The sequence below is a fragment of the Loxodonta africana genome, chromosome 7, assembly GCF_030014295.1.
Source record: "Loxodonta africana isolate mLoxAfr1 chromosome 7, mLoxAfr1.hap2, whole genome shotgun sequence".
In the NCBI taxonomy this organism is placed as follows: Eukaryota; Metazoa; Chordata; class Mammalia; order Proboscidea; family Elephantidae; genus Loxodonta; species Loxodonta africana.
The window spans coordinates 128,729,203-128,744,258 of record NC_087348.1 but is presented as its reverse complement, the minus strand read 5'-3'; the positions used below and the strand labels follow the sequence as shown (position 1 = coordinate 128,744,258).

The 15,056-nt window shown below is 35.8% G+C and overlaps 1 protein-coding gene across 4 annotated transcripts in view; it reads left to right on the top strand.

The window, feature by feature from the left end:
• LOC100660990 (protein NPAT) overlaps positions 1–15,056 on the top strand; it is a 69,743-nt gene that overhangs the window by 29,890 nt on the left and 24,797 nt on the right. For 2 of the 4 annotated variants that reach the window (XM_064288888.1, XM_064288887.1), the window contains exons 5-14: positions 1,502–1,542; positions 2,020–2,244; positions 2,780–2,861; positions 4,001–4,088; positions 4,837–4,928; positions 5,005–5,092; positions 5,391–5,440; positions 9,520–9,632; positions 10,281–10,409; positions 12,969–14,636. In XM_064288888.1, the coding sequence (XP_064144958.1) occupies positions 1,502–1,542; positions 2,020–2,244; positions 2,780–2,861; positions 4,001–4,088; positions 4,837–4,928; positions 5,005–5,092; positions 5,391–5,440; positions 9,520–9,632; positions 10,281–10,409; positions 12,969–14,636 (2,576 nt within the window). Of the gene's footprint in view, positions 1–1,501; positions 1,543–2,019; positions 2,245–2,779; positions 2,862–3,982; positions 4,089–4,836; positions 4,929–5,004; positions 5,093–5,390; positions 5,441–9,519; positions 9,633–10,280; positions 10,410–12,968; positions 14,637–15,056 lie in introns of those variants that run through there. The other 2 variants (XM_064288889.1, XM_064288890.1) reach the window with 2 other exon arrangements.

Here is a 15,056-nt window from a genome sequence, read left to right as displayed (position 1 = left end):
CATGTTCAAAGAATTGGTGTATTGAATTGGTAAAAGAAGAGACCTGTTTCATAAGCAGCCGTGTCCCCTTGATTCTTCCACAATAAACAAGCTTGAAGAATAACACTACTTTGGGGATCTTTTACTTTTCTAACTAGAGCTTTGACATGGTACTAATATATCCAGTTTCTGTCTAGGTCATGACCTTGAAATGCCAGGTTCAGCATCCTTGGAGGGATGCCAGCCATATTAGTCTCAATTTTGTAGCATCACTTATTTGACCGTAGACTCTGATTTGAAAAGTACAGTCTTTTAGATGACTTCCCCTCCTCCCAGGGCTACAGGTGAATCCCCGTGCCCGTCTTCAACAGAGGCCTCGGTTTCCTTTCTTTTTTTTAACTGCTAAAATGGCTCCAGATGTTTTTTACTTCGCTCTGGACTGCATCTAATTTGGTAGTCTTACCTTCTTTCCAGGAGCCCTGGTGGCACAATGGTTAAGCGCTCAGCTGCTAACCAAAAGTTCGGTGGTTCAAACCCACCAGCTGCTCCATGGGAGGAAAGACCTGGCAATCTGCTCCTATAAAGATTATAGCCGCAGAAACCCTATGGGCAGTTCTGCTCTGTCCTGTAATGTCTCTATGAATTGGAATCGACTCAGCAGCACACACCACCACCACCACCTTTGATCCCCTTTCCTTACTCTTGCCTTTTCTCCCCTTGTAAGTAATCTTCAAAGATATTCACAGTTTAGTCAATAGCTATAAATATTTGTAAGTTATTGAGATATTTTATTGACAAAACGTTACATAAAAAGGAAAGTTTCCTAGCCGCTTATTAAAAATGCTTCATTTAATTCAGTAATTTTGTGACTTTTCTTGGTAGAGAGTTACTTAACAAATTTCCTAGCTAAACAGCATAGTGTCTGTGACTGTTTACCAAATACATGGATCACTCCAATTCATAGTAAAAGGATGATTACCTTCTTCTGTAACTTCCTGTGTGTTTGCCTGTTCCTTCTTTTTTTGTTTGCCTGTATCTTCTTTGGAGATTGGATAAAATAATTTGATATTAATAAGTTTGGTGCAAACATCAGTCAACATTGGGATTCTTTGATGTATACTTTTCGTTGTGCAATCACGTGAAACAAAAGTTTCCCCATGGTTAGAGATTTATAATTAAAAGAGATAATTGAGAAATTTATACTTTGTACATAATTTTCTTAAATACACATAGCCTCTAAAGTCCAGTCAGATTGTACACTTAATATAATAGTGTCAAGTCACTCTAATGTGTATTGAAACTTTTATATTTAAAATTATGTGTGCATGCTTGAGTGTGTTTTTAATGCCACTATTTTTTTTCTAAAGCAAATTATATTTGCTTATCAAAAAAGTATACTTGTCTTTTTTGTCTGAGATTACCTTTTAATTTATACTTTGTTTTGGTTCTGAATGTAACTAAATCAGAGTGTATCACAGCGACAAATTTTTTTAATAGTTAATTACTTTCTTTTATTTGTCAGGAGTATGCAAAGCTCCCCAGGGTTTGCTGCCAGTCAGAGAGGTTAGTACTCAACTTTAAACTGTAAACAGTGCTCAGAATTACTAACTCTCCCATGAATGTTCTAATTAACAATGCGTGTGTCATAGGTATATATTTTGTTTAAAGTTCTGTTTTTTCTAAGTGAGGATATTATTTTAGGAAACCATATTTTCATTTATCATAAAAATAGACACTTAAAATACTGCCTGCATTCCCCCTTGGCTCTCGTGTAGTAGTATCTTTTCATTCTCCTTCTATAAATATACATTTCTTAATTTTGGGAGTGAAATCGGTATGAAATACAGAAGAAATTTAGTCTTGGATTTAAACCTTGACTCTCCTCAGTTTGTTTCTTCTGAAATTATTACTCTGATGTAGCTGATTTTTTTTTTTTTTAATCTGTAGCTTTAACATGTTAAATAGTGGGACATGCATCATATTAAACTTCTTAAAGTTCCTCTGACATCGACTTAATTTTTAAATACTCATATGTTTCAGCCAGAACAAGAAGTGGAATTGCAGAAATCAAACGGCAGAGAAGGCTTGCATCTCACGCAGCTCCTGTCAGTTCAGAGTTGCTGACTTTACCATATGTATCAGGACAATTTACTACTTCTCCCTTGACAGCTACACAAGTTGTTCGGCCAACTGGCCAAATTTCAGCTCCAATGAGGTCAAATTTTGTAGTGGTTAACCATTCACAGTCACAAGACACTGTAACTGGTAAGTTTAAATTTTTCTCTCCTGTTGGCACTGATCTAAGATCATTCCATACCTTATGCTTTCAGACTAGACGATTGGGCAAAGTTAACTGTCTGTTACGGAAATTAAGGGGACTGGTTTGTATTTCTCATGTAAATATCATGTATACTCACAAAACTTACATCGATTTTGTTTTTAATCTTGAGTATACGTTTTCTTTTCTAGTACAGATGAGACCTGTGAAGGTAGAATAATGTGAGTGAGAATGTAGATATAATCAGTGAATTCTTACATTCTTTTTTACTGTGTTATTATTTGTTGAGACTACACTGTACTTTCTATTTTAGCTATAGGGAATATATTATATTCATCTTAATATCTTTTATGATGTGTTGCACCCAGTAGTCACACGATAAATGTTAATTAAATTTAATATCAAATAATAAACATTATTTTATGCTACTTATCGAAATCAAGTTTACAGAATTATTCAATTTCTTTGGCTTACTATTTTGTTTGGGTTTTTTTGTTTGTTTTTTGTCTTCTTAAAATACAGCTGGAGAAACTTTAAATATTATTCCTGCTCCTCAGGAACGGAAAACTCATGCCAGTTTAATGTCCCCTGGGAGACGCAAAAGGTAAATACTTTTTAAAAGAAAAGCTGCTGATAACCTGAATTTTAAAAATGAGAATTATGCCAAGATACTTTCATTGTAACTAAAGCATTAAGACTGGATTAAGTTCTTGGGACTATTTGCTATTATATCCCATTTCAAAACACATTTTTTCACGTTTTGTCCTCTCCAAAACTGGGTTGGATCTTAACAATCAATGGCGTATTTCACTGGAATTTTTTTTTTCCTGCAGTTGCACATAAAATAATGGTATATTTTTAAACTGATATCACCTCATATTTTTTGAAGTAAGTATTTCTAAATGGATGTAAATAATACCAACATGTTTTAAGGTCCACAAACACACAGTTGAGGTCTTTAAATCAATTAATAGTCAGCAGTCTTTGCAGGGACAGTCTTTGAGTATTTTCTCTCTCCTACTTGTACACATTTTTATTTGAAGGATATTTCAGGATAGAGAAATACTAGTTTCTTTTTCTGGTTTCTCAGCTGCCAGATCATGGATAATTTTGTTTGAGTTTAGCTGTTGGTTATTTCACTTCAAAACCTGTCCTCAAAACCCATAAAAAACCAAACCCATTGCCATCGATTTGATTCCAACTCATAGGGAACAGAACTGCCCCATAGGGTTTCCAGGGAGTGCCTGATGGTTTCAAACTGCCGACCCTTTGGTTAGCAGCTGAACTTTTAACTGCTGTGCCACTAGGGTTCCCAAGCCTGTCCCCAGCCTGCTTGATTGCCAGCTTCTTCACTTAAGCGTGTTTAAAACAACAACAATAAAAATATTTAACATTTGCAGTAACCTTGACTTTCTTTTAAAGTTTATACATATACTTTATTCAGTTCTTCCCACAAGCCCAATAATTACCCCATTTTAAAGTGGGTCAGAGAATAAGAGTTTACCTTATATTAGGTCCCATAGCTAGTAAGTAATAAAGCTAGACCTCAGACTCTTCTTCTGAATCCAAGTCTAGTAATGCTTTTTCTACTCTATACCCGTTGTTCCTGCCTCAGATGGAGAAAATATATGTGCCACCATGATAACCTTAAAATGTATGTACTCACATAAAAAAAAAAAAATAAGTCTTCATTTAATCTTTTAGACATACTAGTTAAAAGATAAGCTTTTAAATGTGTTGCAGTGACGCTCAAAAGAAAGGTATCACTTTGTCTGGTCCTCATTCAACAATACGGAATTTTCAGGATCCAAATGCATTTGCAGTAGAAAAAGTAAGTACCATCCCCAAACTTTGCAACTTGAAATGTTTGTGTGTGTAAAAATACTGATATATACACATTGTGTGTGTGTGCGTGCGCGCATGCACGTTGGTAATAAGTATTTCTACAAGACTGTAATGTAATTGCTTTAGGATAAAGAATAGGGATGTGTGAGAAGGAGACAGTCCATTCAAAATAGAAAGAATGTGCAAATGCAGCAAATAAAAAGCATCACTGTGTATGGGAAGCTATAAATACTTTGTTGTTGCTGAATCATGCAATATAATAGGGCGTTTACCTGGGGTCAGATTATTTTAAGCCTTGTGTGATTTACGCTGAGGAGTCCTTGAGTGGAACAAACAGTTGACGGTTCAGACTGACCCAGAGGCCCCTTGGAAGACAGGCCTGGCAGTCTGCTTCTGAAGGGTTACAGCCTTGGAAACCCTATGAAGCACAGTTCCGTTCTGTGCCCGTGGGGTCACCGTGAGTCAAAATTGACTTAGCAGCATCCAACAACAATAACATGATATGCTAAAGAGTTTAAACTGTGTTCTGTAAACAACGAAGAGTTGGTGGAGAACCTGTGAAAACACTGGTTCGTTATAAAAGGCAGCATTCGGGTGTTTATATGGAGGGAATCACCACAACTTCTAAATTTCCACCTTGGTTTATTGAAGTCACCGAGTTTTCATTAATTGATTCTTTTTAAATAAACAATACTCTTTTGTTGCCTTTTGTTAATATTAAATTTCTTTTACAGCAAATGGTTATTGAAAATGCACGAGAAAAAATATTAAGCAACAAATCTCTTCAAGAAAAGCTTGCAGAAAACATAAATAAGTTTTTGACTAGGTAAGCTATGTTTGAAATGCCTAATTGTTTTTGTGTAATTAGAGAAGTATGCTAAAGATTTTCCTTTGTGTTATAGTGACAACAATATTGTTCAAGTACCTAAGCAAACAGATAGCAACCCTACTGAGCCGGAGGCTTCAATTGACGAACTCCTGGGACTTCAGGTATGGGTGGACCTGTGAGTGTGTGTGCGTGCGTGTGTAGTACATACAGGTAAAGCTGGTGGTATTTTAGTTTCATTTTTAAATGATTGCCAACAGATTAGATGTCTAAAATGATTTAAAATATTCATTTAAGTCATTTAAGATAGAGGTTTCATTCCTTGATTATCCAAATGTAATTTGTTCCTGAGAAAAACTTGTTGGATAGTGAATTTTCAAATAGAACCTATACTGCATTGCTTAAATGGAAAAATAATAAGATATTCCTAACCCATGTAGTAACTCTAAGCAACTTTTCCAGATATCAGTAAAACACTCTCCTAAACCCATACAGCAACATAACATGGACTTGTAAGTATTCAAAATTTAAATAATTTATTGAGTATATTTGTGTGCAGTAAGCAACAGTACTGACAGTGTGGATACAAACTGTGCTTATTCGCCACTGCCATAAACTTCATGGTAATATAAAGAAATAATGAAATAGCATGTCACAGATACATAACAAATTCAGATAATATTTTAGCAAATAAAATGAACAAGGCACTTTAAAAAAGAAGGGTTACTAACTGAATGAAGACTTGTCTGTCTGAGTTTTACTGCTAAAAGAAGGAATACAGGAGCTATAGTCAGTGTTGCTTCTACGGTGGTGGTGAAGGTGAAATAAAGTAGGGAATTTAACAGTATATGTTTCGAGGTTTGCCTGTGCAGATATTCTTTTTGAAGAGCAGCTGAGATTATGACTAACACAATATATAATTATTTTATTTATTCAGACCCTTTTATTCAGACCCTTGGACAATGAAAATGGTTTTTTTGGCATGCCCATGTGAATTTTTTGTAGCAAGTTTTCTTTCAGATGATGAATTCTGGGTAAAACCATTTAATTTTTTTTTTCCTTATTCTAGTTCAGTTTTTTTTTTTCTTTTTTAATTATTTGACACATTTTCTTGTGGAGAAAGTTAGTAAATTTAACAAAAAATGACAAGCTTTTTAAAGCTACCTTGAGATTATCTACCAGTACTTCTTTATGAAGCCTCTCCTGTGCTAAAGTTCAACAAATTCTAAATTTTTATAATCTTCTAGTCCTTCCTTATGTTTTCTCCACTAATATACCAGGTAGTTACCATGGACAAGGCACTCTCTTAGATACTATGGAGCATTATAAAAAATTATAAGGTACAACCTTCTGCTCTTTGTTGTTCAGAACATTGTATATTTGTGGAAAGTTAAAATGCAGATTTAATAAAAATTTTTAGAAGAATAGCAAGACGTAATACCCAAATGAATACTACAAGCAAGCTTCACTATGGTATAAACAGCCATTTTGTAGAAATAGGTGAAGTAGGAAGTTGTAAAACATTTGCAAGTATGTGTGACCTTGAGATAGTCCAAGATTTCTTAGACAAAGTACACAAATCACAAACTAAAAAAATTGATAAATTCAACTTCATCAAAATTTAACATTTCTGCTTTGTTAAAAGCATGGTTAGAGGAAATGAAAAGACAAGCCACAGGCTGGAAAAAAAATACTAAAAATACATATGTCTTGCAAAAAACTTGCATCCAAGATATGTAAGGAGCCTCAGATCAATTTAAAAAACGACAAAGCTCCCTCTTAAAAATGGATAAAGACTGGAGTAGACAATAGAAGATGTAGTAATAGAGAATAAGCTATGAACAGGTGCTCCACATTTGTCACAAGGGCAGTAGTTACACAGTCTTTACAATTGCCAAAACTCGTCGAACTGTGAGCTTAATTAAGTAAACGCCTGTGCCTTTTATGGTGTATAAACTATACCTCAGTTAAAGAAAAATATTTACAAAATTTATTTGAACATGTATTTTGGAACATATGTCAGAGATCTTTTGATTCTGATTTTCAAAGTTGAGAATAAAATGAGACATTTACTAGAAAAATGTATTTTTTCTCTACCAATGGCTTTCATAAGAGATATGCACCACTTCATCCTGTGATTAACATTGCATTATTGTCCCTTGATATTATTTACATTGTTGTAAATTTTCAGGTTCATCTCTGTGGAAATCTTTATTCAAGTTCCTGGCTTTCTCCTAAATCACATTTCATTGAGGATTAGAAATTTTCTCTCTACATCCTCATAAAGTTAACTGGCTCTTTAATTTTCAAACAAGTTTTTCTTTTTACTTGATGGTCATTTTTATAAAGAATCCAACTTTTTGTCACTTCATCAGAGTTCTCTTTTACCTCCTGCTTTCCACATCAACTTCCAATCCCAAGGGATTCAAATGTGTTCTGCAGCAAAATTGAAGAATACAGCATTGCAGAATAATGGATAGGTGGCTGAAACTGAGGATTTCAAATCTCCGGCTATTAAAAGGAGAATAAGTACCCCTAGCCATAATGTACTGAAACTTCTTTGAAATGTTATGTTTCAGCTGAAAAAATCATACAGGTTTTGGTTTTCATTCTATAATGAATATTCATTTTTTTTTTTTTTTTTTTAAGAAAAAATCCCTTGAATCTTCATGTAAAATTAATACAGCTAGGAAAGGCACCGTGCCTGTCCAGTGACTTTGCACACCTTCTGGCATATGCCTGTAGACTGTCAGAATCAAACTGTAGTCTGAGAAGCATCAGTCTAACCTGTTTGCAGCGACCTTAAAAGGAAGCCAGTTATTACTGTTTTTCACCTGATAACTTGTAAGTAAGAAAGATCTCCAGCACCTCTACTGTGTGTGCTTAGGGGACATTATTTACTCCATCGTTGCCCACCAGCTTTGAACGAGTTATTTCAAAGCATATTCAGTGTCATTCCCCTTAAATCATGCTAGTCTGCAAAAAATCAAGCCAGTAATTCAGAAAAGAAGTTCAGATGTCCAGTAAACATGGAAATATACTCAATAATAATAAAAAAATACAAATTAAAACAAAAGGTCATTTTTTATTTATTAGACTATTACTGTTTAAAAATTGAGCTTGTCCGTTATTGATGAGAATATGTACATTCTTACACAGAACAGAACAGGCATTCTTACACAATCTTTCTAGAAGGCTGTTTGGCAATAATTCTTAAAATTTTAAATGTATATCCTTTGACCTAGTGATTCCACTGAAAGGAGTTCATTCCAAGAAATGAACATTTGACGGGATAAAGATTTTCATTTTAGTAATATTTGCCATAATGAAAACTAGGAAAAATTCAAATGTCCAACTGTGGGGATTGGCTAATTTATGGCATAACCGTGCAAAAAAGAGGTCTGATAAAAAGGAGTTTCTTTCCTTTAAAAAGATAGTAGATTAAACATGTAGCTTTGCACCCTACCACTAGAAAGATGGCATTTTTGAATAGAAGCCCACCAGGACAAAGAAGTGAAGAGGTCAGAACAGTAAAAATATTTTGGAAGTCAAAATGGGCATGTAGTAACTGACTTAGCACACCCAGTGTTCTAAGCCAGTAAGACAAAGCTCAGAGATGAAACAGTTTATAGCAGAAATCCGAAAAGGCTGAGGAAGTGATTCTTTCTGTTACTTGTCTACTTTCTGTCTGCTTTGTCTCTAGCTTTATTTCTGAAACTAGATGTCAGCATGGAGCTACGAACATCATAAATCTATTTAGGAAGCAGTTAAATTCCATATCTTTTCCCCTTCTTACTCTCCCCTAGAAACATTGTTGTCAGTCATAAACTTCCAGGAAAAAGTCCAACTAACTCAAGAGAAAAGAACTAAAAGCATAGATAGTTCTGCAGTATAGTTCTACATCTTTAATTGTAGATGACAAGTTCCCCACGTTGGCACAGAGGTTTCAGGTAGCTTTGGAAAGCCACTTTTAAATATGAACAGACAAGCAAGAATTGTCAGACATTTGAAGAAAGCATTTAATATGAAAGAGACTAAAACAAACATAAAAGGGATGAGATTTCTTTTGAAAGACCTGGAAAGCCATCTACCATAAATGAATATGAAGAAATCACACATCACAGGATATTATGTTGTTGTTTGATGTCAAGTTGATTCTGACTCAACAACCCTGTCGGACAGAGTACAGTGGCCCCATAGTGTTTCCAAGGAGTGGCTGGTAGATTTGAACTGCTGACCTTTTGGTTAGCATACAAGCTATTGACCACTACGCCACCAGGGCTCCACAGAAATTATAGTGTGATTTTATTTATATTAATCCATATAGATATATAGCTTCTATAGTCATTTTAATTCTATGTTTAGGAATATATTCACCAAAGTGATTACTAGATCTAATAAGTAGAATTAGGGAGCATTCTTACTTTTTTAGTCTTGTTGCTAGAATTTCTTTTAAATGAGCATATTTTTTATAATTAGAATTTTTTTTTCTTAGAGGGGAGTTCTACCTAAAAATTTAAGAACACCGAACATCTACTCATTGTTTTGTTGGCATTAAACTATATTAATTCAATTAAGGCCATGCCCTCAGCTCACATTTTTTGCAGAGTGAAATTCACATGTCTGAAGAAGCAATACAGGATATATTGGAACAGACAGAATCAGACCCAGCATTTCAAGCACTCTTTGACCTCTTTGACTATGGTAAGTAAACATTTCTTTCCAGGAAGGTAGAAGAAAAGTTTACTCCAAATTCTTGGTAACTTAACCAAAGAGAAGCAATGCTCCCCAGACCATCTTAAAAAAAAAAAAAATTACTGTTTTCATTATAGCAAATATATGGATATATGGGTGTTTTTTGTTTTTGGTTGTTTTGTTTATACTTAAGGAAACTTGAGCTATAAATACGGTGAATGGTTTTGTTGTTTCTGTGAGTGTTTTTGCCAGTCAAGAGGAGTGTATTGAGGCCTGCTACTGCATACGTGTTATACTAAACATTGAATAATACAAAAGGAGTACAAAACCTGGTAATTGCCCTCAGTCTTGTGGTCCGGTGCAGTAGTTCTCAGAGTGTAGTCCCCACACTAGCAAGTCTCAACATTACCTGGGGACTTGTTAAAAATGCAAGCTTTTGAACCCTCCCCGTGATTCTGATAAATGCTACAGTTAAGAACTGCTGGTCTGATGGAAAAATCTTTGTCCTGGTAAATGACACGGTCAACATGCTAAAAACATCCCAAAGACCATAATTAAAACCAAATTTAACATTCACTTGACTACTGTCAAGCAATATTGATGCACATTTTTATTTTGATTATTTAATCAGTTGTTTCCCTGTTCCCTTTCTAACAGGTAAAACAAAGAATAATAAAAATATACCACATGGCATTTCCAGTCAGCACATGGAAACCAGTCCCAGTATAGTCTTAACAGATGAAACTGATCTAATAGTTAAAAGTCCTTTTGAAACAGAAGCTTCTGGTAAGAATTTGGTTTTGTTAATATCCTCAATCCAAATCTTAATGAATTTTCTCAAAATTTCAAAGGTAGAAAATGTTATTTAATTTGAAAGCTGTTCAAATTACTATATAGGTCATTTTTATATTTCTAGTTTATTCTTTAGTTTAAAAAAGCCTCCCTAATCTTTAGTATTTTAATTAAAAGGTAAAATTGTATTACTTATTCCTTCTTGATGGAGTAGATTTTTGACACGCACAATATATTAATAGTGTTGACCAGTTGAACAAAAGTCTGTAACATTTAACATAATTTTATTTAGGCACAAATTTGAATCCATAATCTGTAAGGCTGGTATGTGGGTATCAGTCATACAGCGTAGTAAGTGACTGTTCAGTATCTGTATCTCATCTGTCTAGGAGAAATTATGTACTGCAGCAGTAGTCTGAGGCTTTAAGTCATTCCTGCTATGTACACTAAGTTTTTTTTGTTTTTTCATTTCTGCCTTCATGGAGTACCAACGTAGCACATAATTGTTGTTAGGTGCCATCAAGTCGATTCCAACTCATAGTGACCCAGTGTGACAGCGTAGAACTGTCCCATAGGATTTCCTAGGCCATCATCTTTGTGGAAACAGATTTCCAGGTCTTTTCTCCCACAGAGCTGCTGGTGAGCTTGAACCACCCACCTTTCAGTTAGCAGCCAAGCGCTTAATCATTGTACCACCAGGGCTCCTTAGCACATAAAACATGATAAATACTTACTGAATGAAGAAATGCAGTGAATAAGTCCGTCTAGACTTAAAAGAGTCCCTGTGTGGCACAAACAGTTAAACGTTCGACTGCTAGCTGAATGGTTGGCTGTTCGAACCCACACAGAGGCATCTAGACAGACAGTCCTGGAGATCTGCTTTGGAGAAGTCACTGCCTTGAAAACCCTGTGAAGCACAGTTCTACCCTGACACACGTCGTCATAAATCCGAATCATCTCATCAGCAGCTAACAATAGACATCTGCCAAATTCTTGAAAAACTTATTTTTTTGTCTTGTGAAAAATAATACACGTGCACAGAAATGCACAATAAAAATGTGTACAACTCAATGAATTACCATAAAGCAAATACCCATGTAACCATCTTCCAAGTAAAAAAAAATAAAACATTGCTAACACCACAAAAACCCCTATTCGTACCCCTTTCAGTCACTACTCCTTTCATCCCTGTGCCTCAAAGACAGCCATTATCCAGCTTCTCACAGTTTTGCAAAACTTTTTGCCTTTGCAGTACCGCCTCTGTCCTGTGTACAGCAAGCTCTGCCAAAATTACCTTTTCTGCTCACCTGCTCTTAAATGTCATCACCTCCCACTCCTTCAAAGCCTAGTGGCTTCCAGTTTTCACGTTTTTGTCTTCTAAAAATTAGGTTTCTGGTATCTCAGGGTACACTTCCCCTTTGAGTCCTCTGCCTACACCAAGCCCAGACCCCCATTTCTCCTTAGGCTGAATTATAGTTTTTCTCAATATGCACTATACCCGGAATGTTGTATTCCAGTTAATCTCCACGCTATACAAAATGAAACTTGAAATCTTTCTTCTCAGGAAGCCTTCCTACTTAATTAAGAAAGGGACTGCTTCCCCTGATTTTTTGCAGCCTAGATAGAATTTCCGCTGTTCTTCCCCCAAATAGGGATTCACTGTGCTCTGTACCAAATAGCACTTTACCAGTGTCACATTAACAGAATTATATGATAGTTGACATACATTTTTCATTTTGTTCATGTTAATGTTTTCTGTCCTAGACTGTGAATACTCTAAGACACAGTGTATCATTGCTGTGGTGATGTTTTTGAAATGCCCTTTCCTCTCATGCTATCTACTATACTTCTGTTTATTTTTCAAGATCATTCATGCAATATCTCTTTCATAACGCTTTCTCAGGTCTCCCTGGCGGAAAGAAGTAGCTTTATTCCTGTACTATGTTGTAACTTACTGGTCTATATCTGCTTCCCTGGCTGGACTGATCTATCCAAGGACAGAGACTAACTATTAGGTCATTCATCTTTTTACCTCAATACCAAACACAGGGTTTGTCCTCAGTAAATGCTTAATGAATATTAAACAGTACACAATGAGATCACATTTTGATCATGCAAAATGTACTTAGCCCCATTTTACCTATAAAAATATAACAGATAAAATAAGGTCAATAGAAATGTTAGAAGTTGAAAAGTCAACTGTGGCTGAAAAAACCATGTTTGGAGCCAGTTTTTTTTTTTTTTTTTACATATTGGCAAATATTAGGTGTTCTTAAACTTGTATACTTTTCCTTCATTTTCTCCTCTATTTTCCGAGAAATTTGAAAAATCATTTGGCACTTGCTTAGAAAAGCATCAGTAATCACAAAAGTACCTCTAAATTTCTCAGTACTCAGAAAATGGGGAATAGAATAGAATTTGTCAGGTTTTACTTTATTGATACGTCGAAGATCAGTTACTTCCTTGATAAAATCGGTTTTACGGTAAAGACGACTGCTACCTCAGAAGTTGAGTGTACCCACCATACCTTTCTACCACCCTGATATTTTGCAGATGGTCAGTCTGGTCAGCCCCCGTTTTGTACATCCTATCCAAATGAAGACGCATCAAATACTTTGAAGAGCGGCAGCAACCGTGATGCACTTAGACAGGAAGCCCAGGAACATTTTTCCCAAATAGGCTCCAACATCCCTAAAAAAGTCTTCAAAACAGCTGTACCTGTTGAACCGAAGTGTAACCTTGACATTACCTTTGAGCCTGTGCCTCATTTGAATGACTATAACCAAAGAGGAAATTCTGATGATGTATGTGATCAGCATTGTGCTGAATTATACACCAGTCAGATGTCCACCGAGACTGAAATGGCTGTGGAAGTTGAAAAGAATTCTTTGTCCCTAGATGTGCCGAGTGAATCTCAGTTACAACCTGATCAGTCTGACATTCCAGTAACTTCGTTTATTTCACTTGGTGGTGAAACTAACAATGAGAACTTAATCCTGTCTGGAAAAAGTTCACAACTTTTATCCCCAAATACTTCATTAACTGGAAGGCCATCTAAAAAAACTCAATTTTGTGAAAATTCTCATGATATAGTAAGACTTAAAACTAATTTTCAAGGTTCTAAGTCACCAGATTCTAGTGAAATTCACCAGAATAAAATTGAAATTCAGAATGTATTACCAGTTGCATCACGACAGCTTTCAGATCGCCAAGATAATTCTTCACTTCAGAGTAAATTAGTACCTGTTCCTGTGGAAAATTCAGGTTTAAATGTATCTGAACAACAAGTAGACATCTGTCTTAGAGATTCAGTAACTTCCGTTAAACAGCCGCCTAATGATTCACCGTGCATCGAGTTAAAGCGTACGGAAAATGAAACTCAGCCATCAGAGTCTGAGAAAGCTGCTTTGGATTCACAGGAGCCTTCATCTTCTGTAAAAGAAGATGGAGATACTGTTTTTCTCTCTTTGGGTGAAAACAATAACTGCGTGGAAGTGGCTTTGATGCCTCCAGAAGGTAATCCTGTAGAAGATAGTGACCCTCTTCCTTCAGAATCTGTGTGTGCTTCAATGGGAGATTCTAACCCTGAGTCTCAAAATACTGGCGATAAACCGAGGGACAGCTCAACGGAGATAGATGCATCGAATATTGTCTCTCTCAAAATTATCATTGATGATTCATTTGTTTCCTCAGATACTGAACTTAACAGTGCTGTTTCTAGTATCAGTGGAGAAAACTTGCCAACTATAATTTTGTCTTCTGCTAAATCACCTGCCAAAAATGCAGAATTAGTTAAATGCCCGTCTTCCGAAGAAACTGCAGGTACTATTGTATCTGCTGAAGGAGTAGGAAATTCAGCTTCACTGCAGGAGGGTCTCATAGCACTCAAGCCTGAAGACTCTACAATAAACAACACTCAGAGTGAGGACAGCGGAACCACTTCAGTAAACGTTACACCCTGCATTTCCAAGGATGGAGGGTATATACAGTTGATGCCAGCTACGAGCACGACCTTTAGCAATTCAAATAACATTCTGATAGCTACTTGTGTAACTGATCCAACAGCCTTGGGGACGGCTGTAAGTCAATCTAATGTTGTGGTGTTGCCAGGAAGTTCTACGCCTATTACTGCTCAGCCTCCGGCACCTCAGTTACAGACACCTCCAAGGTCAAGCGGTGTATTTGCTGTCAACCAGGCTGTGTCACCAAACTTTTCACAAGGTAACTTTAAGAACATATTGAAGTTCACCTCTCTGGAATGGGATCTAATTTCTCTTGTGTGTGGAACTATTGCGTAGGAAGTAGTAAATCATGAGTAGATAATGTGAGAAAAAATGTTCAGAAATTCATGATTAGGCAATCCTTTTTACTCTGGCTAATTCCATCGTACCTGTTTTTTAATATCCTGGTAAGCTGTGAATTTCTTTGGTTTAATCTTTTACTGTTTTCTGTCTACAGTGACTCCCCAGTCTACATGCTAATAAGCTAGAGAGAGAGAGAAGACTAATTCATGAAGTAGCTGTGTACCTGATCCTAATAGTGTGGGAGATTTTTTTAAATAGCTATTATAATCTCTGTTTTCAAGGAATTAACTGTACAAGACACAACCTCAGTATCTCCCTCCAAAACAACCTTTCTAAT